Source organism: Pollachius pollachius (genome assembly GCF_949987615.1).
Source record: "Pollachius pollachius genome assembly, chromosome: 15".
Taxonomy (NCBI): domain Eukaryota; kingdom Metazoa; phylum Chordata; class Actinopteri; order Gadiformes; family Gadidae; genus Pollachius; species Pollachius pollachius.
The window spans coordinates 22,703,866-22,731,748 of NC_136948.1; the positions used below are offsets into that span (position 1 = coordinate 22,703,866).

General features: G+C 46.5%; 1 protein-coding gene across 1 annotated transcript; it reads left to right on the forward strand.

Annotated features, from left to right (window-relative positions):
• Positions 1 to 296: 296 nt before the first annotated feature.
• On the forward strand, positions 297 to 27,883 carry LOC307086840 (uncharacterized protein; the record flags this gene model as incomplete). The annotated part of the gene is made up of 10 exons (XM_079752188.1): positions 297 to 390; positions 1,422 to 1,571; positions 1,670 to 1,741; positions 8,375 to 8,425; positions 8,653 to 8,794; positions 8,989 to 9,111; positions 9,196 to 9,353; positions 10,476 to 10,781; positions 12,199 to 12,699; positions 27,720 to 27,883. Exons 1-10 carry the CDS (start codon positions 300 to 302, stop codon positions 27,881 to 27,883), a joined length of 1,758 nt encoding a protein of 585 aa, XP_079608314.1. The 5' UTR covers positions 297 to 299.

Below are 27,883 nucleotides of genomic sequence, written 5' to 3' on the forward strand. Positions count from 1 at the left end.
TCCTAGACATGTCCACCACGCTATCTGCTATATTATACCTATGTATGTTGTGTCTTTATATTCAATGAAAAATAATCTTGTGTGTGTGTGTTTGTGTTTGCATGCGTCCGTGAGTCTGTGTGTCAACTGAAGACATTTGATAAGAGTAGAAGGAAAACACTGTCACTTCCTCACACTGATGATATCAGATTGCAGGCTGATGATTGGTCAGAATTAAAACATGTGAGGTGGTTTTTCCAGCTGATATAGAAGAGCTGACTCCTGAGAGCAGACATATTGGAAGCTGTCAGGGAGGAACCATGGTTACCATCTCTGAACCGGACCCTGGAATCTCTGAGGAACCTGAGGACACGTCTTTGGACCGGAGGAAGCGCAGGAAGAGAAAATTTGGTAGGTGCCCTTTTGAGAGGATTTAAAATAAATAATCCAGTACAAAAAACGTGTTTTCATCTGCATATATTTGAAATGTACTTTTAGAAAATGTTTATAGCCAAAGGGACCGACCTGATGAACCAGCGACCGTATAGACAGATTTATTCTCCTAAATAACGACATGTGTGTGTTTGAGACAAAAAGCTCACATTAGCCTTACTTGACTTGTAATTACTCCCATGAGTTACGGACTATTGATAGGCATCTCAAGTAGTTGTGTGTTTCATGATATATGTTTGTTATATACATGGAACAGAGTGCAGATGAACTTTAGGGAGCAGAACACAAGTTTGGTTTTTTCATTACTTATTATTAATGGTAGTGCAACGTGACATTAGAGTGACAATGGTTTATTTAATCAACAATTTTGTGTTTTAATAAAGGCTGCTCATTTAACTGAAGTGGTCAGGTGTACTTTACTTGTACTCTATTTAACATAATTATATAAAGTTTGTCATTAATATGAACATATCTCAAACTATCCCACAATACATGTCCTCATATTTTCTGCGTGGGCCGATGTGAAAGACCGTGGTGACACGCAGGCCACATTTTGTCCCCCCTCGATTACTGTGTGTGTACGTATGTATTTCTGTGTGTATTACTGTAAACTATGTGTGTGTATATGTCAATAATGAGGGAATAATAACATGTATGCTAGAGACCAGCACTTGCTCTGCTTAAGTGTGTTCTAAACACGAGAGCCACAGTACCAGTCATCACTTACTGAGGTGTTCTCAATAGAGGTCTTCAGGTGTTTCTTCAAGACGGGGAGGGATTCTGCAGACCGTAGGGAGTCTGGACTGTGAATGACAGCCACGCAGTATGAATATATCTGTGTGTACATTACTCTGTGTGTCCGTGTGTGTGTGCTTGAGTGAGTCTGTGAGTCTGTGTGTAGGAGAAGAAAAACATTTCCTTACACTGATGGTATCAGATTGCAAGCTGATAGTTGGTCAGAATGATCACAAGTGACGTTGTTTTTCCAGCTGGTAGAGCAAAGAAGAAGGGTAAGCTCAGAAGCCGTGGAAGACGTCAGGGAGCAACAATGGTCACCATCTCTGAACCGGACCCTGGACTCTCTGAGGAACCTGAGGACACGTCTTTGGACCGGGAGGAGACCAGGAAGAGAAGATTTGGTAGGTGCCCCTTTATAGAGTATTTAAAAGAAATAATAACTCTTTTAGCCAAAGTGACCGTGTGTGTGTGTGTGTGTGTGTGTCCTACTCCTGAACAGCTCTATGGTTTCACATCACTGTCATTGTGAGCATCGGACTGCTGAGTATTCTCCTCATCTCCCTGCGCTTCAGTGAGTCTAAATCATATCATCCTGAATAGAATTACAATACAGTATAATCATATTAATGACTGTAATAACAGCAATGATAATGATACATATTGTTTTTGTTAGATTCAGTGATAATAATAGGGTTAGCACACATACACCGCACACACACACATAAACACTGCATACACACGCACACAATCCACACACACGTGCACGAACACACACGCACACGGACACACACTGCACACACGGGCGCGCTGATGCAGACGTTTCAAGACAAGGGCAGCGCAGGACACCGCATACACACACACCACACACACATGCACACACGCACGCTCACACATGCACGTGCATACACACACTGCACACACGCGGATGCAGATGTTTCAAGACAACGGCAAGATTGAGATAACAGCCCCGCCGTCGACACACTCTCCCACCTGAGCCTTATGTCTATCATAGACACTTTTGTGCAAAACATTATTTTTCTTTAAACATTATCCACCTCCTGAGCCACCCGAAATGTCTTGCGATATAGAAATCCCCCCTCCCCCCCTGCCAACTGTTTTAGTTGTTTTATTTTTCTTATGTTTCATGTGTAGGCTATGTGTGACTGTAGGCTACTGCTGCCTGTCTTGGCCAGATCACTTGAAGAGATGTTTAATCTCAATGATGCATTCTTCTGTTAGCAAAAAAAACAACACATCCCCCACGTCAGGTAGCCAATGTACAATCTGCAATCTTGCCCTCACACCCCCCCCCCCCCCCCCCCCCCCCCCCCCACACAAGCCCGTGCTTTAGTTCACTATAGTTAGGCAGGTTGCTGCCTTAGCTGTTGTTACTTGAACTCAATTTTCAGCTGTTTATTATTATTTTCAACTAACCAATAGTAGTTGCCGTGCATTTTTTAAGTATCAATACACTTTGAGCCCTGAATAACAGTAAAACCTATTGAATGATTGATTCGTATGCATAGTATACTACACTTTCCATTAAACAATTAGCCCTGTAACCCAACAGTTAACTGAACATTATATGGTCCCGTCCTTCCACTCCCTGTTTTCTCACCCTGTTTAAACAAGCAATCAACTGCATTTGTCCCAGTGTTTGTGCTATGGGAAATTAAAGGTCCCATGGCATGCTACTTTGTGGATGCTTTAATATAGATATTAGTAGGCCCCAAACACAGTATTTAAAGACGTTCCCGAAATTCAGCCATGGTGCAGAATTACAGCCACTACGAGCCAGTTGCACATTGAGCTTTCCCCAAACGCGCCGCTTCAGTGTCTGCAGCTTTAATGCAAATGAGGAGGAGAGAGGCGGGGCAAGGAGGAGGGTGGGGGTGTGGCCCTGAACAGCTTGCGGCCACGGTACCATGCACGCTGTTTACAATGGATGTATCGCAATGGCGAGGCGCACACAGCCTTTGGCCGTGTTATGTAAATATTCTAGAACACTCTGGGTGCTCCGGCGGGAGTCCTGGAGCTCTATTTTTAAATAATATCACATTATATATAGATATCTAAATCATATAATATATATATTATCAGGGCCAAAAGCTGTGTGAGCCTCTAGACGATATTATGAATCTCAAACGACCGCGTCGGGTTCTCTGAAGTCTCTGGTTTTTCCACGTCCACATCAATCTGAAGTAGACTGAAGCACAACATGGAGGAGAAAGGGATTGTTGACCGCGGTTGTCCACCACCGCCTCCTGCAGCGCCGAGGCGGTGGTCCCTCGGCAGCGGGAAGCGGGGCTCAAGCGGGAGACATTCACGGGCAACAATCCCTTTCTACTCCATGTCGTGGTTCATGTACTTCAGGGGGAAAAGCCAAAGTCCCTTTCCCCCAATTTCTCTCAACCATGGCTGAGATAACCCCCACTACGAGTCTCGTTGAGGAAATACCCGAGACGAGAGTCCGACGTGTTATGCGGCATAACACCAACAGCAGAACGGTTATCCAAATGACAAGGAAGTGTACAACACTTGCGTTACAGTCCTGGAGCTCTATATCTAAATAATATCATATAATACATAGAAATCTATATCATATAATACATATTATCACAGCCAAAAGCTGTGTGCGCCTCCAGACGATATTATGAATTACAAACGACTGCGTCGGGTTCTCCGACGTCTCTGGTTCTTCCACTTCCACATCAATCTGAAGTAGAGTGAACCGTGCGCTGCCAGCTGCCCGCCGCCCGCTGCCAGCTGCCCGCTGCCGGGCGGTGGTGCTATGTGGTGGTGGTGCTATGTGGCGGTGGTGCTATGTGGTGGTGGTGCTATGTGGTGGTGGTGCTATGTGGTGGTGGTGCTATGTGGTGGTGGTGCTATGTGGTGGTGGTGCTATGTGGTGGTGGTGCTATGTGGTGGTGGTGCTATGTGGTGGTGGTGGTGCTATGTGGTGGTGGTGCTATGTGGCGGTGGTGCTATGTGGTGGTGGTGGTGCTATGTGGTGGTGGTGCTATGTGGCGGTGGTGCTATGTGGTGGTGGTGCTATGTGGTGGTGGTGCTATGTGGCGGTGGTGCTATGTGGCGGTGGTGCTATGTGGTGGTGGTGGTGCTATGTGGTGGTGGTGCTATGTGGTGGTGGTGCTATGTGGTGGTGGTGCTATGTGGTGGTGGTGCTATGTGGCGGTGGTGCTATGTGGTGGTGGTGCTATGTGGCGGTGGTGCTATGTGGTGGTGGTGCTATGTGGTGGTGGTGCTATGTGGCGGTGGTGCTATGTGGTGGTGGTGCTATGTGGCGGTGGTGCTATGTGGTGGTGGTGGTGCTATGTGGTGGTGGTGCTATGTGGTGGTGGTGCTATGTGGTGGTGGTGCTATGTGGCGGTGGTGCTATGTGGTGGTGGTGCTATGTGGTGGTGGTGGTGGTGCTATGTGGTGGTGGTATGTGGTGGTGGTGCTATGTGGTGGTGGTGGTGCTATGTGGTGGTGGTGCTATGTGGTGGTGGTGGTGCTATGTGGTGGTGGTGCTATGCGGTGGTGGTGCTATGTGGCGGTGGTGCTATGTGGCGGTGGTGCTATGTGGCGGTGGTGCTATGTGGCGGTGGTGCTATGTGGTGGTGGTGCTATGTGGCGGTGGTGCTATGTGGTGGTGGTGCTATGTGGCGGTGGTGTTATGTGGTGGTGGTGCTATGTGGTGGTGGTGCTATGCGGTGGTGGTGCTATGTGGTGGTGGTGGTGCTATGTGGCGGTGGTGCTATGTGGCGGTGGTGCTATGTGGCGGTGGTGCTATGTGGCGGTGGTGCTATGTGGTGGTGGTGCTATGTGGCGGTGGTGCTATGTGGTGGTGGTGCTATGTGGCGGTGGTGTTATGTGGTGGTGGTGCTATGTGGTGGTGGTGCTATGCGGTGGTGGTGCTATGTGGTGGTGGTGCTATGTGGTGGTGGTGCTATGTGGCGGTGGTGCTATGTGGTGGTGGTGCTATGTGGCGGTGGTGCTAAGTGGTGGTGGTGCTATGTGGTGGTGGTGCTATGTGGTGGTGGTGCTATGTGGTGGTGGTGCTATGTGGTGGTGGTGCTATGTGGTGGTGGTGGTGGTGGTATGTGGTGGTGGTGCTATGTGGCGGTGGTGCTATGTGGTGGTGGTGCTATGTGGTGGTGGTGGTGCTATGTGGTGGTGGTGCTATGTGGTGGTGGTGCTATGTGGTGGTGGTGCTATGTGGTGGTGGTGCTATGTGGCGGTGGTGCTATGTGGCGGTGGTGCTATGTGGCGGTGGTGCTATGTGGCGGTGGTGCTATGTGGTGGTGGTGCTATGTGGTGGTGGTGTTAAGTGGTGGTGGTGCTATGTGGTGGTGGTGTTAAGTGGTGGTGGTGCTATGTGGTGGTGGTGGTGCTATGTGGCGGTGGTGCTATGTGGTGGTGGTGTTAAGTGGTGGTGGTGCTATGTGGTGGTGGTGTTAAGTGGTGGTGGTGCTATGTGGTGGTGGTGCTATGTGGTGGTGGTGCTATGTGGTGGTGGTGCTATGTGGTGGTGGTGCTATGTGGTGGTGGTGCTATGTGGTGGTGGTGCTATGTGGTGGTGGTGCTATGTGGCGGTGGTGCTATGTGGCGGTGGTGCTATGTGGCGGTGGTGCTATGTGGTGGTGGTGTTAAGTGGTGGTGGTGCTATGTGGTGGTGGTGCTAAGTGGTGGTGGTGCCTCGCGGCAGCGGGGCACCGGTGGGAGACAATCCCTTTCTCCTCCATGTCGTGGTTCATGTACTTCAGGGAGTCAAAGCCAAAGTTCCTTTCCCCCAATTCCTTCTCAACCATGGCGGAGATTACCCCAACTACAGTCTCGTTGTGGAAATACCAGAGACGTCAATGAGCCGACATTTTATGCGCCATAACATCAAAGCAGAACGGTTATCGCAACTACAAAGCGCCACACATGTGGCGCTCGCATGGTCGTAGCTCATTGTCAGAGGCAGAGAAAGGGGAGGTAACTTGGCCCCTTATGACGATATATGGGGCCACATTCCAAATTAGCACGCCTGAGCTTCCATTTTTCCAAATACGAGCGGGATACCTAGTGCTCGTTTTACACCGAACACAAGTTTTAGCCACTGGGATCCGATAGGCAGGCTAGGGGAACTCATATTAATGTTAGAAAACCTCATAAAGTGAGATTTTCATGCCATGGGACCTTTAAGCAATAAAATACGCTCTCCTTCTCCGGTAACACTCGTTCGCGACGCCTTTTTTTCTTTTCTTCAATTTGTCTCTAACTCGTGCTCAAATCTTTCATAGATCGATGCTTCGGATGTTGTGAATGCAACGGAATATATGATGCATTGTTGCAGTATCATCTAAGATGATGGCGTTGAGTTCTGCCCGTTCTGCCTCTGTGCTGTTTGCGGTCAAACCAAAATAAAATACAGTGTCAGCGGCCGCAGTTATCCCGCCTCTTGCGAACTTAGACCGTACGTCATATCCCGCCCCTTGCAAGCCCACCCCCCTTGATTCTACTGATGTCTGAATGACATCGATGTCCGCATTTAAAGCATCAAGTGTGAATTACCCTCAGGGTCGAATCTTCTGATATACAAATGTGGCGAACTTAAAATTATTATGCTTGCTTCATGAAGTAAGGAGAAAATTATTAAAATTGCTTCATTGCGTAATAGGTGAACCAATATGTTATTTGTTTTAACATTATAGGCAAAATGTTATTATATATTGTGCTCAGAAATTTACACACAACGCACAAACATACACGGAAGCACAGACACACACGTGCACACCGCACGTCAAGACAAAGGCAGCGACACAGTCGCCCTGGTAAGAGGTTATGCCTTTAAACATAACGGCTCCGCCATCGACACACACGCAGGTAAGAACACACACGCACGCGCACACACCGCAGCGACACTCGCCCAGGTAAGACGTTATGTTTTTAAACATCTCCCTGCTATATAATAGCAGGCCTGTCGCACAAGTGAAGGAGCGTTCACACCAAACGCGAAGGGGTGACACGGTTCCGTACATCGTCAACGTAGAGACGTGAATCGGACAAATTTTTCGCTACAGAAAACCCGCGACAAGATTTGATTTAAAGCGCGACACTTTCGCCCGGCACGGGCGAGCGCGTGGACGTGGTTTTGCAGCGCGACAGTTTCGCTCGAGGTGAAATATTTCAACTTTGCCGCCAGCAAAGACAGCCAATCAGCGTTCAACAGCGTGGCCAGTGAGTGACGTAACGTAACAGCCAATCAGCGTTCAATAGCGTGGCCACTGAGGGACGTAACGTAACAGCCAATCAGCGTTCAATAGCGTGGCCACTGAGGGACGTAACGTAACAGCCAATCAGCGTTCAACCGACCAACCGTTCCCTGCAGTGCAGTCCGGGTTGAACCGCAGCATGGAGGAGAAAGGGATTGTTGCCGTTTGCCCTCCCGGAGCTCTATAATAGTATATAATATTATATAATTTAATATATAATATCAGGGCCAAAAGCTGTGTGAGCTCCGGATGGCCGCAGCGCGTGGGGATTGGGCTTCGAGGGGTTTGTTTACCGCCGTTGCTATGGTTACCGGTCTTGTGTGTTCCAACGGTTTATTGGCGGTGGTATCTAATAAATCTGTCTAATCAATACTTCATCCACTGCCTCTTCCGTGGTCATTACAATATAATGAACCGACCGTCGGGTTCTCCACGTCTCTCCCTCTTCCACAACAGGTGGAGACAGCGGTGGTTATCGGCCGTGGGGGACAATGGACAAAGGATGCTTGGTTCATAACTAAAGAGACAATTATTAGGCTTGCTTCGTTACGTAATAGCTGAACCGAAATGTTATACGTTGTAACATTATAGGCAAAATGTTATTATATTATGCGCTCAGAAATGAAATACAATATCGACTGGGGTTTCCACATTATAGCTATGGGTTTAATTACAACTAGAGGTTGAGCTCAACCTCTTGTTGCAATAATAGCAATGATAATGATCATTATTGTTTTTGTTAGAATTTGTGTTACTAATATGAATAATATTAATATAAAAACAATAGCAACGATAATGATATTGATGGCTATAGTTATTGCTATTTGAATTAGTATTAATATTATGGACTTTGTGTTTGGTTGGCTGTGGGTCCTGTGATGTTTAGAGACGATGTCGTTCTGTTTTAGAGCTCTTATCTTCTGTATTCCTCTGTTCTGTTCTAGACTCACCGTCACCCTGGAGGGAGGGGAGAGAGCACTTACTGGGTGAACTCGGTGAGGGTTTTATCCAAGTTATTAAATCAATCGTGTCATTAACATTCATTTCAAAAACACCCTCTGCTTTTGTGATTCATATTGTGGTCTACTAAGGTCAGGTTTCTATTGTCGTCTATTAAGGTCATGCTTCTATGTGGTCTGTTAAGGTCAGGTCTCAGGGTTGTGTGAAGACCGTAAGATAAGCAGTTCTCTGTTTGTTCAGGATTTTCTTTTACATTCAACAGATGAATTTACACTTCAGGGCTGGATGTTTCACGACAAGAGTTTCTACCTTATTTCTACTACTAAGAAGGGCTGGAGGGCCAGTAGAGAAGACTGTCTGCAGAGGAAGGCAGACCTGGTGGTCATCAACAGCAGAGAAGAACTGTGTGTGTGTGTGTGTGTGTGTGTGTGTGTGTGTGTGTGTGTGTGTGTGTGTGTGTGTGTGTGTGTGTGTGTGTGTGTGTGTGTTGGAGAGACATATTGTTTGTGTGAGTGAATAAGTAAGAGAGAGAGAGAGATTTTGTGTGTGTGTGTGTGTGTCTGGTGTGTGTGTGTGTACTTTGTGGTCATGACAACAGATGCTATTACCTTTGGAAACAGGTGTTTGTCAGCAGATTGATGGGTCCTTCCTGGATTGGACTGAGTGATCGAGAGACAGAGGGGACCTTCAAGTGGGTGGATGGTACCCCCATGACCTCAAGGTAAGGCTGAAGGCTCTATTCAGCAGCATCTCTTCTCTGAGAGTGACAGAGTGACCTCCTCTCTCTCCTCCTCGTGGTTCTCAGTTGGAGACACGTCAAACCACGCGATGACGGCGGAGCAAGAGACTGTGTCGTGGCAGGGGAGGACGGCTGGTCTGAAGAACCGTGTTACACACTGCACCATTGGATCTGTGAGAAGAGCGTAGACCTGGATCATCTGGAGGCTGAGCTGAACAAAGAGGGTCTGCAGACTTTGTTTGTGTTCATGAGTGGAGAACGGTTCCTCCTTTCTGTTCTCTGTGCCGTAGATACAGTAAATACACTCTTTAAGAGTTGAAAGGTTGTTGGATGTGTTTAGGTCTACTAAGGTAAGGTTTCTATTGTGGTCTACTGAGGTCAGGTTTCTATTGTGGTCTACTGAGGTCATGTTTCTAATGTGGTCTACTGAGGTCAGGTTTATATTGTGGTCTACTAAGGTCAGGTTTCTATCGTGGTCTACCAAGGTCAGCTTTCTATTGTGGTCTACAAAGGTAAGGTTTCTATTGTGGTCTACTAAGGTCAGGTTTCTATCGTGGTCTACTAAGGTCAGGTTTCTATTGTGGTCTATTGAGGTCATGTTTCTATTGTGGTCTACTAAGGTCAGGTTTCTATTGTGGTCTACTAAGGTCAGGTTTCTATCGTGGTCTACTAAGGTCAGGTTTCAACTGTGGTCTATTGAGGTCATGTTTCTATTGTGGTCTACTAAGGTCAGGTTTCTATTGTGGTCTATTGAGGTCAGGTTTATATTGTGGTCTACCAAAGTCATGTTTCTATCGTGGTCTACTAAGGTCAGGTTTCTATCGTGGTCTATTGAGGTCAGGTTTCTATCGTGGTCTACTAAGGTCATGTTTCTATTGTGGTCTATTGAGGTCAGGTTTATATTGTGGTATATTGAGGTCATGTTTCTATTGTGGTCTATTGAGGTCAGGTTTCTATTGTGGTCTATTGAGGTCAGGTTTCTATTGTGGTCTATTGAGGTCATGTTTCTATTGTGGTCTCCTCAGGTCAGGTCACAAGGGTCAACCCTTTCTGGGTTCACTTGCACTAGTTTCTATTGTGGTCTATTGAGGTCATGTTTCTATGTTGGTCTATTGAGGTCAGGTTTCTATCATGGTCTATTGAGGTCAGGTTTCTCCCTGGGAGATCTTTGTAGACACTGCTGTGATATTCAATCATGTATGAAGAGGCAGGCGAGAATACTGGGGGTGAATCCCCTGGGTCGCCCTCTAGTGGACAGGTGTTAGGACAGAGTGAAGGGAGTGTCTGACGCTGCATCTCTAGATCCGTGTTGTAAACGTTCACTCCTCTCCTCCTGCTTTCTTCAGGTTCAGTGATGCCCACGGAGGAGGAGGCCCCCAGCATCACAGAGTTCCACTCCTCTACCCACGTGTTGCCCGTGGGCCAAACGGCCCGCTATACCTGCCACGCCGGCGGCACGCCCAAGCCCACAGTAGAGTGGCTCCACAACGGCAGGCCCCTGGAGAGGGACGGCACAGACGACCAATCAGAGGCCTGGGTGGAGAGGGGCTTCCTCTTCGTCAGAGGGGTGGGGTATGGCGTGAACACGGTCTGCTGCATGGCGAGCAACAGCGCTGGCACGGCCAATCACAGCGCTCTGCTGCTTGTCTTTGGTAAGTCCTGCATCCAAGGAGAGATGTTTGTTGATGATGTATTCATAACTGTTGTTGATGTATTCATAACACTGTTGTTGATATATTCATAACACTGTTGTTGATGTATTCATAACAGTGTTGTTGATGTATTCATAACACTGTTGTTGATATATTCATAACACTGTTGTTGATATATTCATAACACTGTTGTTGATGTATTCATAACGTTGTTGTTGATGTATTCATAACACTGTTGTTGATATATTCATAACACTGTTGTTGATATATTCATAACACTGTTGTTGATATATTCATAACACTGTTGTTGATATATTCATAACACTGTTGTTGATGTATTCATAACACTGTTGTTGATATATTCATAACACTGTTGTTGATGTATTCATAACACTGTTGTTGATATATTCATAACACTGTTGTTGATGTATTCATAACGTTGTTGTTGATGTATTCATAACACTGTTGTTGATGTATTCATAACACTGTTGTTGATGTATTCATAGCACGCACCCACACACACACGGACGCACGCATGCACACACACACACACACAGACACACACACGAAAACACACACAGTCAGACAAACACAAACACACACACACACAGATACAAACTATACTGTATATATATAGTGTGTATTTATACTATGTGTACTTATGCACACATGAATAAATACATGCCTGATGTATGAACCAGTTCTATGGTTCATCAGTCCATCTCCAGCCTGTCTGTGTGTATGATGATATAGATATGAATCCTAGCCAAGTGCCCCCAGTGATGTGTATATGTATGTGTAGGTGAGCAGGTGTATGTCTGAGTAGATGTCTATAATAAATGAACCAGTTCTATGGTTCATCAGTCCATCTCCAGCCTGTATGTGAGCTCAGCTCCTTCAGTCTGTTCTTTACACAGGTGTCCCTTTGATGGTTGAGGGCCATGTATGTGTATTGGGAAATCCAAAAGTGGAATATCTTGGAAGATATTACAAATATTGTTTAGATATTTCATGGGTGTAATCAACTCATCATACTGAACATTTTGATGTATGATATGTTAATGTGAAGTAAATACTGAGGGAGTAAATGCACTTTATACATTTGTCCTCGTTTCAATGTTTTGATTGGGACAGCCACTCACACACACATGGGATTTCCAATCAACTTTAACTTTAATTATCTTAAACATAATGTGTCCTATTGCTTAGAAAATATACAGCACATGATTCCAATATAGTACCTATCATATGATATTTTTTTTGTCTTTCTATGTTAATGTTTGAAGAAGAGAGAGCGATCACAAAAAGAGTCTGAAAGAGAATAAAAAGAAGAAGAGCGCAGGAGAACAGTACTAGTGATGATGATGATGAGGATGAAGAGCGGTTCAGCAGCTCATCATGTCTGGTTCTCCCTCAGATGCCTGTGAACTCACACTGGACCCCAACACGGCCCACAGACGACTCTCTCTGTCTGAGGACAACAGGAAGGTGACGCTGGTTGGAGAGGACCAGTCGTATCCGGATCACCCAGAGAGATTTGACTTCTGGCCCCAGGTGTTGGGTAGAGAGGCTCTGACTGGCCGCTGTTACTGGGAGGTAGAGAGGGAAGGAGGTGTTTGGATAGGAGTGACATACAGAGGAATCACAAGGAGAGGACGGGGTCCTGACAGGGGGCTTGGACTGAACAACAAGTCCTGGAGTCTTGATTGTGATGATGATGGTTACTCTGTACAACGGTACAGTAACAGTCCTCCCTCTCCCCTCCGCTGGCTCCACCAGAGTAGGAGTGTATCTGGACCGGCCTGCTGGCTCTCTGTCCTTCTACAGAGTGTCCCCAGGTGGAGGAGGGTCCTCAGACACACTGACACACCTCCACACCTTCTGGTCCTCCTTCACCCAGGAGGACCTCCTCCCTGGGGTGGGGGTATGGGGGGGGGGGACCCCAGGGGGAGAGGGGAGGGGGGGCTCAGCGACTCTGTGTCGGTTGTAGAAAAAAAAAAGCACACACACACACACACACACACACACACACACACACACACACACACACACACACATGCACAGACATACATACACACACTGAGAGGACTGATGACTCAGTGTCTCTGTGGCAGTTATAGTCTCTCTCTCCCTGTCTCTATTTCTCTCTGTCTCTCTCTCTATATTTTTCTCTCTCTCTCTCTCTCTATTTTTTTCTCTCTCTCTCTCTCTATTTTTCTTTCCCTCTCTCTCTCCCTCTCTCTCTCTCTCTCTCCCTCTCTCTCTCCCTCTCTCTCTTTTTCTCTCTCTCTCTCTCTCCCTCCCTCTCTCTCTTTCTTTCCCTCTCTCTCTCTCTCTCTCTCCCTCTCTCTCTCTTTTTCTTTCCCTCTCTCTCCCTCTTCTAGACAGTATAGTATGATAAACCCAGAAAAGACTTTTAAGATCTCCCATAGTTAGAGAAGCACATTTATTATTTGAAATGTATATAAAATACCTATTGATGGTAAATGTTTGTATATTTTCAGACGTCACCAGTTTTGGTCTTAAGGGCTCTGATATCATTTTTGTTATAACCCTGATTAACAACCTGATTTAAAGCAGATTTTATATTTTATTAATAATAACCAAGAGGTCTATGGGATAATGTTGCATGTTGTAAATTACTTTAAACTGAATCTTGATTTTTTGTGTTCTGATGTGAACCAAGCGTCCGCAGAACATGCTCAGTTATTAAAGATATGTGCACACCTGTTGATGATTTGTAAAGTCTGCTGCTTCTATTGTTTTAGTCCTCCTGTTTATTGTGTACAAGTAAAGGGACTATTTTTCTGTTGTATTTATTAATGAAGCATAATTGCAATAAACAACTTGGTGGATCCAACTGAATGTTCTCCTGTGTTCAGCCGATGATTTCTTGTTTTTTTAGTGAATAATGCTTCAATAAGTGCCTTAAGAAAAATAATATATAAATTATGGCTGTCAAATTAACGCGTTAATTCCGATTAATTAATCACAGAAAATAACGCGTTAAATTTTTTTTAACCCAAATTATCATTTGGGTTGAAACAAAATGGAGGCAGACGAGAAGACGCTGCTTGGCCCCGTGCACGGAAAGTTAAAGTTTAAACTCCCAGACGGAACTGTAGATAGGAACACCGTTATCTGCAATCTCTGTAGTAAGGAATTTTCCTATCACCGGAGTTCATCAACCCTTAAATATCACCTCAACCCAAAACGTTTGGTAGCAAGCTGGCAGGTACGAGCTGCCACCGCCCCTGAAGCTGGCGCTAGCAGCCAGCCTCGTCACGCCACACTCGACTGAGATGCATTGAATCCTGAGTGAGATGGAAATGTTAATCATTTGATCTTAACATGCACCGTATGTTAATGAAAGACACTCATCTGCCGTAATTTACTTGAATTAAATTATTTTTGAAATACCGTCTCGGAAAAATGTTAGCATGAGATTAATTTAATTCAATTCAATTCAATTTTATTTGTATAGCCCTTAATCACCATTACAGTCTCAAAGGGCTTAACAAGTCAAATATTTATGACACCCCCCTTTACCCAAGCCCCCACAAGGGCAAGAAAAAACTCCCTTGAAATTAGCAAGGAAGAAATCTTGAGAAGAAACGCATAGTGGGGGATCCTTCTTCCAGGGATGGTCAGGAGTGCAATGGGTGCCATAATTGACATACAGGTAAATACATGCACAAAAATGGTGATGTGGTGCTGGCCGGTTGACCATGAGGAGAGTCCAGGCATCCAGTCCAGTCACCGCAACATGCTAGAACAGACAGAATAGTGAATTAGAACGGAACAGTACATAGCGGGAATGTATACTGCATTAACAAAACACAAACAACCAGAGTGGTCTTCACTTCGCATTTTCACAATCGTTTTCACAATCCTATGTTCCAAATGCAAGATCGTAGAGGTGCGTTTTGAGCTTTCCTTTGAATAGCTCCACAGAGTCAGCTTCCCTGATCACTTGTGGCAGTCTATTCCATAGGAAGGGGGCTCGATAGGCAAACGCTCTCTGTCCAGCCGATTTCTTTTTAACCTTCGGCAGTGAAAGAAGGCCAGCTCCCGAAGACCGGAGGGACCGAGAAGGACTATAAGGAATGATCAGGTCCTTCAGGTAGGATGGAGAAGATCCATGCACGGCTTTATAGGTTAGCAGTAGCACCTTAAAGTCCGATCTGAAAGTTATTGGTAGCCAGTGCAGAGAGGCGAGAATAGGTGTGATATGATCAAACCTTCTCGTTCTGGTCAGCAGTCTAGCTGCAGCATTCTGTACAAGCTGTAGACTTTTTGTGGTAGATTTTGGTAGTCCCGAGAACAGTGCATTGCAATAATCCAGTCTTGATGAAACAAATGCATGAATCAGTGTCTCTGCATCCGCTGCAGATAACATTGGTCTGATTCTTGCAATGTTTCTCAGATGAAAAAAGGCAATTCTAGTTATGCTTCTAACATGTTGGTTGAAGCACAGTTGAGGGTCGAACAGGACCCCAAGATTCTTGACTGATGCACTCTGTAGGATGGCGAGTCCATCCAACCACAGTGAGACATCCTCAAACTCTCTCCGGTCCCGCTTCGAGCCGATAATTATCAGCTCTGTCTTCCCAGTGTTAAGCTGGAGGAAGTTTTGTGACATCCAGCCCTTCACCGCAGCTAGACAGGACTCAACCCTCTGGATCTGGGGCGAGTTCCCTGAATCCACTGGAATGAAGAGCTGGGTGTCATCCGCGTAGCAGTGGAAACTAATTCCGAAGCTGCGGATAACGTCGCCCAAGGGAAGCATATAAATTGCAAAAAGTAATGGGCCAATGACCGACCCTTGTGGTAAGCCAAAACGTAGTTTGCAGTGTTTTGATTCTGAACCCTCATGGAGCACAAATTGGGTTCTATCTGTGAGGTACGATTCAAGCCAACCAAGAGCCGTACCCCCGAAACCAACATAGTGCTCAAGACGGTGAAGAAGAATGCTATGGTCGATCGTGTCGAACGCAGCACTCAGGTCCAGCAGCACAAGCATTGAGCTTGTATTTTTATCCAAGGCAAGAAGGATGTCATTTACAACTCTTGTAACAGCAGTTTCAGTTGAGTGGAAATTCCTGAACCCTGACTGGAAAGGTTCGAAGAGATTGTTCCTCGTCAGATAATCGACGATTTGCTTTGCTACAATCCTTTCCTGTACCTTGCACAGGAAGGTCAGGTTCGATATAGGCCGATAGTTCCTGACTAAGTCAGGGTCTAGGCCAGGCTTTTTGAGTAGCGGTTTTATCACCGCAGCCTTGAAATTGGAGGGAACAATTCCTGTTGAAAGCGAAAGATTCATAAGCGAGAGGATAGTAGGCCCCACAGTTGGAAGAAGTTCTTTAAGAACCTTGGAAGGGAGAGGATCCAACATACAAGTTGTTGGTTTCGATGCCTTTATCACCTTTTCAAGTTCCACCAGAGGAATTGCCTTGAACTCCAAGAAAGTTGCGTCAGAATTCCCCATCCTACTAGGCAGGACCCCATCCTGCCCCACAGGATGTGTAGGACAAGCTGCACGGCAAGCATCAATTTCCTCTCTAATCGATTGAATCTTATTCACAAAGAAATCCATGAATTCACCTGCCATGATGGAAGAACTTACTGTCTCAGTCTGATTCTGAGTCAGACTCTTCACCGTGTCAAAAAGAAACTTGGGATTGTTTCTATTCAAGTTGATGATACGGGAAAAGTAGGCGTTCCTGGCAGTAGTCAGCGCACCCTTATAGGTGAGCAGACTGTTGTGCCATTCAAGATGAAAGACCTCAAGTTTAGTCGAGCGCCATTTGCGTTCAAGGATTCTGCAGCTTCGCTTCATAGTGCGCGTTTCTGCATTAAACCAGGGAGCTGTTTTTGTCAATGATCGTTTTTTAATTACGAGCGGGGCAACTGAATCAATGGCAGCAGACAGGGCAGCGTTGAGGTCATCAGTAAGGCAGTCCACAGAACCCCTATAGTTACAAAGAGGAGCAAGTGAACGGGGTAACTTATCTGCCATCGCTGTAATGGTTGCAGGTGTGATGCGGCGACAGCTGAAAGTAGCCTGCTGATCGTTGCAGGTGCAGGATACCACCACCTGGAAAGTGAGCAAATAATGGTCTGATAAAGCTGAGGTGTAGGGAGAGACCACTAGCTGTGAGATGTCTACACCGCGGGTCAAAACGAGGTCCAGCGTGTTTCCACCGGTGTGGGTTGGGTGCTGGACGAGCTGAAGCCAAGCGTATCTGTAATGGACAGAAAAGTCCTTGCGAGGGCATCAGATGGGTTATTCACATGAATGTTGAAATCCCCAATGAGCAAAATATTGTCTGAATATGTAGCCAGATCAGCTGCAAAGTCAGAAAACTCATCAACAAAAGGTGAATACGGTCCTGGGGGACGGTATACTACAGCTGAAACGAAAGAGTCTGGAACTCGTTTTGCTTGTCGGGAGCTGAGCAGCAGAATGCAAGCACCTCAAAGGATCTGAATGTATATCTATTCTTTGGCTTTAAGTTAAGCTTAGAATTAGATATCAGGGCTACTCCACCACCTTTCTTAATTTCTCTAGATACTTGAGCGCTGACGTAATTGGGGGGAGTAGCTTCGTTTAGGGCTAGAAACTCATCTGGTTTTAACCAGGTTTCACAAAGGCCCAGTATGTCGATCTTATTATCAACAATTAGATCATGGACCAAGAGCGCCTTAGATGAAAGCGACCTTATATTCATGAACCCTATTCTGAGTGCTTCCATTTTATTATTTTCAGAGGGAGTCCGATTAACACTCAGCTCTGAAGCGATCAAGGGGATTTAGATTAATGAATCACAGAGCCTGTAATTAATTAGATTATGTTTTTTAATCGCTTGACAGACCTAATATTAATCAGAAATTATAAATAAAACCACAATTGTTTTTCCTCCCTGGGTTTTGGTTGGGGGGGTTCTCAGTGTCTCTGTGTCGGTTGTGGAAAGAAACCACAGACAGACGGCCGGACACTCTGTCTCTCTTTCTCCCCCCGTCTCCCTCTCCCCCCCCGTCTCCCTCTCCCCCCCGTCTCCCCCCCCCCCCCGTCTCCCTCTCCCCCCCGTCTCCCTCCCCCCCCCGTCTCCCTCCCCCCCCGTCTCCCTCCCCCCCGTCTCCCTCTCCCCCCGTCTCCCTCCCCCCCCGTCTCCCCCCCCCGTCTCCCTCAATCTGTCAATCTTGAGCTTCACTAATCGACCTATTGATCCTACACTAACAACACAAGCTTGGCTATAATGTGTGATTCAAACACATTGAAATTGTGTGTATAAACTTTTCGGATGCACATTTTACAGGCTTCACTGAATCTTCTCTTCACTTCATCCAAGACTTTGTGTTTTATCTGACGCCACCACTGGAAGTCTGTCTTAGAGGGCTTGGAAGGTCAGGAAAAACAAAGGAAAAGTCACTAATCACTCATCACCTTTTCAGGGGAGTTCCAATGTACCAGAGCGATGCTGTTTAGGGGTTTTAACTGAAGCTTTTAGATGAAAACGTCCTGAAACTAAAGGCGTTGGGTATGTTTGGTGTATTGAGCTCACAGGAGTCCCAGCGTTCTGCTCTCAGCGCTTTATTAAAACATTCCTGGACACGACGCTCGGTGCTCATGAGTGATGTGATGATGAGAGTTGATCAGGAGCCCGTCCTCTGGCCGGGTCACATGGGGCTCCAGGTAGGAGGTCAGAGGTCAGAGCCCGTCCTCTGGCCGGGTCACTTGGGGCTCCAGGTCGGAGGTCAGAGGTCAGAGCCCGTCCTCTGGCCGGGTCACAAGGGGCTCCAGGGGGGAGGTCAGAGGTCAGAGCCCGTCCTCTGGCCGGGTCACATGGGGCTCCAGGTGGGAGGTCAGAGGTCAGAGCCCGTCCTCTGGCCGGGTCACATGGGGCTCCAGGTGGGAGGTCAGAGGTCAGAGCCCGTCCTCTGACCGGGTCAAATGGGGCTCCAGGTGGGAGGTCAGAGGTCAGGGCCCGTCCTCTGGCCTGGTCACATGGGGCTCCAGGTGAGAGGTCAGAGGTCAGAGCCTGTCCTCTGGCCGGGTCACATGGGGCTCCAGGTGGGAGGTCAGAGGTCAGAGCCCGTCCTCTGGCCGGGTCACATGGGGCTCTAGGTGGGAGGTCAGAGGTCAGAGCCCGTCCTCTGGCCGGGTCACATGGGGCTCCAGGTGGGAGGTCAGAGGTCAGAGCCCGTCCTCTGGCCGGGTCACATGGGGCTCTAGGTGGGAGGTCAGAGGTCAGAACATGTCCTTCCTGTATCTGTGGATCAGCTCTGAGACGTCCTCCTTATACACCTTCACCCAGCCGTCCGCCTTCATGTGGTACAGTACACACACACACACACACACACACACACACACACACACATACACACTCACACACACACACACACACACACACACACACACACACACACACACACACACACACAAATACACTCACACGGGCGGGATCTGAAGACCGCACAAACATGCATATAAATAAAAAAAAAGATATATTTATATATATATATATTTATATACACATATATAAACATATGTGTAGAGAGAGAGACACACACAAGGGCGTAACTTTGGGTCTACCTTTGGGGGGGTTAAACTCGCGGCATATTTATTTAATCAATCATCTTCTTGTGTAAAAGGTAACATGCCAATTTGCCGTTCCTGTATTAGAAATACATTGCGATACCTTTACTGATTTTGGCTTCTTTTTGACTATTTATGCCATAATGACACAGTAGTAAAATTCAGTGTTTAAGCATTAGTCAGCAGTGGCAGCTTCCACTTAATTGATTTTGTGTGTGTCTATCTTATGAAAAAAACACGCAAGAACTTAAAGATTAATTAATTGCATCACTGTATTATTGACACCTACATCCAGCAAATTCACACAATTCAATACAAATGCACAATTCAATAAACATATTGTCGGGCATCACCAGCTCAAACTATCAACATCTAAACAAAAGCAGGTAAATACAAAAGAAGTATAAAAGCATTTCACATAAAAGCACCAAACACCTGTTTGCGTCTTGGTGTAAAAGAAATGAACTGTGCACAAATTGACTTCTTAGTTAAGAGGTCCAATTTGTCCTGATGGATGTTGCACACTGCAACATGGTTCAGCCTCTGCTGTGACATACTTGTGCGTAACCAAGTTTTTAATCGTCGAAGAGCACTAAAGCTCCTCTCTGCCTCAGAGGACGAGACTGGTACCACAAGGAGTAATCTCATCAGAGTTTCGACTTCGGTAAATAATCCTCGCACCTCTGCTGGCAACTCTCTGATAATGTGTGTAGCCTCTCCACAGGAACGGTACATGTAATTGTGTTTGAACATCGGTAGCTGGATTTCCAGCAGCTGGGCATTAATTTCTGGGTAGTCATGAACCACCGGATCAATATTTCCAGAAAGCAAGGTGTTCTCCAGCTTTTGGAGGGTAAGAAGACCACCCTGCTGGAAACGTTCAGTGAACTGTGTGTGAATGGTGTCAAGTACCTTATAAAACTCAACTCTGTAATATTCTATAGGAGTTTTAGGACTGAATCCACTTGATTCTCCATAGCACTTGGGTGGTTGTCGAACTCTTGGCATTGTTATGGGTTCTAAGTCTACAGAATTCACAACTGTAGATGCCCTCTCAAAAAGGTGTTGGAAGGCCTCATCACTCCTCTTGCCATTGAGAGTAGACTGAACCTTACAAACAGCAGCCCGCATACCAGAAACAGTCTCTGTCCTTCTCTGAAGAGACCTGTTGAGACACTCTAGCTCTCCAATAACTGCTTGTGCCATCACAAGACCAACTACAGTGCTGCCTCTCATAAACTGCTGAAATAGACCATTTGCAGTGGTTGCAGTGGGAGAGTTAGTCCCTGCCATTTCCTCTAAGGCAGTGAGGATTGAGTCATACTGTGTTAAAACAGAATGGATGGCACCGTGTCTGACGGTCCACCTAGTAGCACAAAGTGGTTTCAGGGCACTTGAGGTTCCGTGGTCAGATATCGCTATCGTATGAAACATATGTTTGAATTTGCCAGACTGTCCACACAAAACTCCTAATTGATGAACCCAGTCAAGGGCATCTCGCACAACTATAGAAGCTGTGCATGCCTTCTGTGCTATCAAATTAACACAGTGTGCTCCACAGTGCACATACAAAGCAAGTGGTTGTTTCTTCCTAATGTGAGCCTGTGTTCCAGAATATTTGCCAGACATATTTGCTGCGCCATCATATGTCTGCCCACGCAGAGCTGACAATGGCAAATTTAGTCTGCAGATAACATCTAATACTACATTTGCAAGAGATTCTCCTGTGGTCTCATGCACTGAATACATCCCAATGAATTCCTCATGAGGATTTAAGTCATGATCCACATAACGAAGACATACAGATTCTTGTTCTTGACCTGATATGTCTTGAGTCCCATCAACAATCAAGGCAAACTGTGTGACTGGGAGGCATCTAATAGTGTCAGCTATTCCTCTTATAATGTCTTTGCTCATTATGCCTAGTACCTCGTTTTGAATGAGAGGACTTGTGTAATCCTGCTTGCGTGTCTCTAACCACTTCTGAAAAGCAGGGTCATCCTCTGCCTTTTCTTTCAGATGTTGGGATAGATTACCCTTCTCTTCCACATGACCTCGTAGCGGTAAACCTTGCCTAGCTAAGTATTTGATTGAGCCTACAATCTTCATCAATCCATACCTTGCTTCCTCCTGTTGTCTGGCAACAGCTGAAGAAAGCTGTGAAGCTATAGTGTTACCTTTTTGTGCATAGATGTTCACGGCATGGATATGCAACTGACTTTTTGCATGTTGTGAGAACTTCTGGATAGCTTTTTTCCAATTTCTAAAGCCTACACTCACAAAGGCAGGGTCACACTTGCTTGCATATGTTGGCTGATTCAAAAAAACCTTGGCAAGGTGAAAACATATGACTCCTTGTAAAGTGGCACTGTAATGTAACCAAGGAAAAGTTTTGAACCATTTCTCTTGAAAAGACAACACACAGTTATCTCGCTTCTGCACTACTATAAGCTTAGGGTCAGGTTGTGCAGGCTTTGTGCAGGTGAGGATGTCTGAAACATCAAATCCCTGGGGCTCAATATCCTGTAACATATGACATGAAAACTTGTCACTCTCTGAAATAACAATCCTATTAAATGAATGTATTGATCAATAATGCTCTTCACAGCTAAATTATGTTCCCTTGTGTTCTCACCTGCTCATTTGCCTGACTGCTGCCCTCATCATGTGACCCTCTGTGGGGAAACCACAGCAACCAAATTACTTACTTTACACAAGATCTCTCATTCAAAACTAAATACTAGGCACAATGAGCAATGTCAAGATAAGTCAGCACTTTTTGAAAGGGCATCTACAGTTTTATTTACACTTAAAACCCGTAACTGGGATTCTGGGATTCCTCAGAATTAAGAGTATGTTACAAATTAAATTAATTATTATTCATATTATTATTATAACAATGCCTAGAGTTTGACAACCCCCCAAGTGCTATAGTAGAGAATCAAGTGGTTTCAGTCCTTAAACTCTTATGGAATACTACAGAGTAGTATGCAGTTCAGTGTTCTGACAGTGTATGGCATGCACAATTTTGTTTGAGGTCTCTTACCTGGTCATCTGTCTCTCCTGCGCTGCCTGTCTCTGTGCTCTCTCTCCCTCACTTTGGCCATCTGACCCTTTGTCGCCTCCTCTGTCTCCTTCTTCTTCTCTCTCTCTCTGGTCACCTGACCCTCTGTCTCCTCCTCGCTCTCCTTCAATTGCTCTGTCACCTCCTCTGTCTCCTTCTTCTCTCTCTCTCTGGTCACCTGACCCTCTGTCGCCTCCTCGCTCTCTTTCAATTGCTCTGTCACCTCCTCTGTCTCCTTCTTCTCTCTCTCTCTGGTCACCTGACCCTCTGTCGCCTCCTCGCTCTCCTTCAATTGCTCTGTCGCCTTCTCTCTCTCTCTGGTCACCTGTCCCTCTGTCGCCTCCTCGCTCTCTTTCAATTGCTCTGTTGCCTCCTCTGTCTTCTTCTTCTCTCTCTCTCTGGTCACCTGACCCTCTGTCGCCTCCTCGCTCTCCTTCAATTGCTCTGTTGCCTCCTCTGTCTTCTTCTTCTCTCTCTTTCTGGTCACCTGACCCTCTGTCGCCTCCTTGGCCATTTCCCTCTCTTTCCCTCTTCTCCTGATATATAAAAAAATATTAAATGGGTTGAGAGGTGGTATCGATATCAGTTTTGGAGAATATGTGTTCCCTCACCAAAAAGTTGTAAAGCATTTTAAACTCCTTTTGCCCACTTACTAGCACATTTAGACTGCTACACATTTTTGTATAAAATAATAATAATAATAATACCATTATTATTATTATTATTATTAATAATAATAATAACAATAATGCTGTTTCAATGTTTCCTACGAGCAAGCCTACTCACATGCACCGTCATTAACCGTTGTGTGTGTGTGTATGTGTGTGTACAGTACAGGAGTGCACGCTCAAAAGGAGTGGTGTAACCTCTGAACTAGCCCACAGGAGCTAGCTGTCAATGGATGACATCTCTAAGTAAATTAATGCATTCCCCCAAAAAACTGTATGTGTGACTGTATGGGAGCAAACAGCAATTTGGTCTCTGTACTCACATTGCATTTTACCCACCCGTAACCGAGTACGTTTGAGGCAGTGGGTTCTAGAATCTTAGTTTGAGGACGTCTATCGATGCCATTACAACGTAGCCTATGCTAATCATATAAAGTTCACATAGTTAGCTAGCTAGCTCTTACAAAGCGGGAAATAAATATCTGGCATGAATCATGAATTATTCAGATCGTCTGGTTTTACTGCACATAGCACACCAACGATACTGTTTGAATGTGAAATTATGCTCTCAATCGAAAATTATTTTGTTTCTCCACTGATACCTCTTTATTTTGAGGGTTTATGGGGAAAGTGAAGGTCCCTCTCCACTTTAAATGGAGGCGTAAACTATCCAGGTAGTGAAAAAATATAGAGTGGATGATAACACCTAACTTAACAATACGGATATTTACCTCCTTATCGTCAGGATTTTTACTCCTTTTGGCTTTTGGCTCCTTTGACGACCAACAATTAAAAATTGTTGTCTGGCCCTGGCTGCCTTTCAGTGTCCTTTTCATATCCATTCATAGTTAGCATTAGTCTTCTCTTACTATTCACCCCAGCGACCTTGCGAAATAGTTCGGGTAATACCAAGTAGTCGGTGGGCTGGGGGGGGGGGGTACATTATAGATTATCAAAACATGATACTATCTTGCTGACAAATTAAATTAATAAAGAAAACAAACAAGGTATTCATTCAGAATATTTAATTTTTTTGTTCATCTGAATTATGTGTGATGATATTGAGGGGGTTATATTAGCTGGATCTGATTATTGAGGGGGTTATAACCCCTCTAACCCCCCCGTAAATTACGCCTATGGACACACACAAACACATTTATCCACGCATACAGACTCATCCATACACATCCTCTCATAAATAGTAAATCCTGCACATGAATACAAAATATAGGAATAAAAAGGGGCACACTGTCATGATCCGCCCCTGGTTTTCCCATTCACCTGCCTGCCACCCTGATCACTCCCAATTAACCCAACCACCTTCATCTGTGTTTCCCCTATATCAGTCCTTTCCTCCCAAACATTCCCTGTCAGATTGTCTCTTGTGTTTCACAGTGCTTTCCCGCGATTCGAATCCTGACCTACCACCTATCCTGCCTGCTCTCTGATCCTCGCCTGTCTGACTATCCTGCCTGCTCTCTGATCCTCGCCTGTCTGACTATCCTGCCTGCTCCTGACCCCCGCCTGTCTGACTATCCTGCCTGCTCCTGATCCCCGCCTGTCTGACTATCCTGCCTGCCGATCCTGAATCCGAATAAACGATTGACACTGTTCCACGCTCTTCGCCCGTCTGTGCACTTGGGTTCAGCCAAACGCTCACGTTACACACACTGCAATCTGAGGAATTCATGGGTGAAAAATACAGGAACCCCTTTAATGTAACAATTGACAAATATACATATCTATAAAAACATGGTAAAAGCATGCAAGAAGTATTAAAAACACACAGGGAAAAATAAGTGCTCATTCACACATTCAAAAACCATTCACACATTCATACCATCCTTTCACATAAAAGAAGCCTCCATTGTAATAAATGGGGGAGTGAAAGAGGTGGAAGGCCTCAGTTAAATAATGATGCAGAGGAAGCACACAGTAAAGATAAAAACATGCAACATATTAAAACACACAGTGGACCCGACGCCATGCAGGGAACCCCCAAGGAGGAGTCCCAGGACCCCCCAGCGCCCCCAGCAGCGTCCCAGCGCGGCCCCTACTCCCTGATGTTCAGGCCCAAGGGGGGAAGGGTCCTAAGCTTGGCTATCCACCTATGCTCTGCCGCCTTCCTCTGTCTGTCCCACCAGCACGCCTTCATCTCCAGCCCGGTGATGAATAGTGAGGTGATGGGGTGTGTTTGGAAGTGTTGGACCGTTTGAGTGTTGAGTGTGCCTATGTGTATAGTATATAAGTGCTGTTTAAGTCTGGTGAGTATCCTGGGCTTTGTTTCGCCGACATATATGATGTGGCATTCGGAGCATGTGATGGCGTAGATGATGTTTTTGTCCAGTATGGTGAGTTTTTGCGTAACAGGGCTGGAGGTGGAGGCGTGCTGGTTCCTGAAGACCGCCAGCTGCTGAAAGTGGCTTTGGTGTGGAGAGGGGGGCTTCTAATATCTGTAATATTGTAATATTCTGGAGTGTGGGATTGTTGTGTTGTGTGCGTGTGAATGCGTGGTTCAGTTTGGAGTGTGTGTAATGTTATGTGTCAATGTGCTGATGAGGGGTATGATGCGTGTGTGTGGCTGACCCCCCTGATCGTCTCCGCTCCTGATGTCAGGGGTCCCCTCAGGGAACCTGTTGGGGAAGACCACCTGACTCAGGGATCCAGGCCCTCCTAGTGGGGGCCCCCCTCAGCAGGCCTGTGGACGGGTGGGTTAAGGTGAGACGGAGTGGGTGACGAGGGGTTAAGGTGAGACGGAGTGGGTGACGAGGGGTTAAGGTGAGACGGACCGGGTGACCAGGGGTTAAGGTGAGACGGAGTGGGTGACGAGGGGTTAAGGTGAGACGGAGTGGGTGACGAGGGGTTAAGGTGAGACGGAGTGGGTGACGAGGGGTTAAGGTGAGACGGAGTGGGTGACGAGGGGTTAAGGTGAGACGGAGTGGGTGACCAGGGGTTAAGGTTAGGGCAGGGGCGGGCCGCGCCCGGCCATGGAAGGGTTCTAATCATTTAAGTGACCGGTTGTAATGGTGGACGGGGGGTGGGGATGAAACTAAGGCCCCTCTGCAGCAGCTGAGTCTCCGTTCCTGACAGATGGAAGACGGTGGATAGGTTCAGAATGTTAGATTCCTGGGGACGGGGGGGTCCCTGTTGGGACGGAGACCCCGCCCGAAGTCTAACTGAGTCAGCCGATGTTGTAGTATGTGTTATGCGGTGTCTGCTGTCCAATGTATGTGGTCGTGAGTTGTGTGGAATTCAGAGTGGTGTATTTCAAAAGGTGAGTTGTATTATGTAGTGATGAATGCATTAAGTCGTGTTAATAGGGTCTGATGTGGTGCAGCTAAATGATGTGAGAAATGAATGATGGGGACATAGATGGTGGCCTGCGGGTTTGTCCGTCGTCGACTCCACCAGGTTGTCCCTATGGTTGATGCCCAGAGCGACCACCACAATCTTGGTGTGTGAATTGGGAGGATTTTCATCTAAGATCTGTGTGATGTGTTGGTATTTGGCACTGGGATAACTGTCAATGTGGACGTCTGTGTGTGTGTGGGGAGGCATCCGACTCAAGTTTGAGTCACCGATGATCACTACGGGATTGATGGATCAAATAGTCCAATCCCTTACTTTATGCCCCGTAGGATCGTGTCTGGTCATTTTGAATACCGTCTTGTTCGGTCGAGGCTTCGGGTCGGTGGTTACACTCGGCCGTCGGCGCTCGGGGTGATGGTGAGGGGACTTAACGTGGCCGAATTAAGGGCGTGGTGGAGTCTAAGCTGCACAGTGCGCTGTGAGGGTGTGCTCGTGGACTGGACGGACAGCGGAGGAGACTTGGTGTTATTAGAGGTGGCTTCAGATTGGGATTGCTTTGTGGGACATTTCCCTTTGCTTTGACCCATCATCATGGTGTTCTGTTCAGCCACCCAGAGGTGGCTGAACAGAACACCATGATGATGATGGACTCTGCTCATGTGTTCCCCTGTCTCCCCCTCCCTGATGGGGGGGTGCTGGTGGTGATGGGGGGATGACTGCTTGGTGGTGAACTGCTCGTATCGTTTTAAAGTATGTCTTGGTGATGTGGGTGAGTGGAGGTAGGGGGGGTGTGTGTTGGGGGCTGGTTGTCTGTGTGTGTGTGGTGTGTGTGTGTGTGTGTGTGTGTGTGTGTGTCTGTGTGTGTGTGTGTGTGTGTCCGTGTGTGTGTGTGTGTGTGTGTCCGTGTGTGTGTATGTGTGTGTGTGTGTGTGTCTGTGTGTGTGTGTGTGTCCGTGTGTGTGTGTGTGTCCGTGTGTGTGTGTGTGTCCGTGAGTGTGTGTGTGTGTGTGTGTGTGTGTGTGTGTGTGTCCGTGTCTCCACTAGAGTGGGAACGGGGCTCATATCTAGATCCCTGGTGGAACATGGTGACAAAACAAGAATAGAAAGCCAAGAGCAAAATAAAAAGGGATAAAAACAATCCGATGAATCAAAGCAGAAGAGAACAGTGGATCTGGTGATAAAAACAGGTTAAACCAGGGGGGTTAGAAGTGGGCTGCCCCCCAGCAATGGGGGGTGGTGAGTGGAGGGTCCTTAGTATGGATTGGTGAGTCTCTGCCTCCGTTTGTGTCCCCCAGGTGGTGATAGTCCGGGGGCCCTTTTCCTGAGGCCTCCTGGGGCTCAGTGGGGGCCCGTGATTGGCTTCTCCAACCAACAGGGAAGAGTTTTTCTGTGGTTCTGCTGTGTTCTGGAAGTCTCCTGGGAGCTGGTTCACATGCCCTACTTAAAACACCCCAGGTAA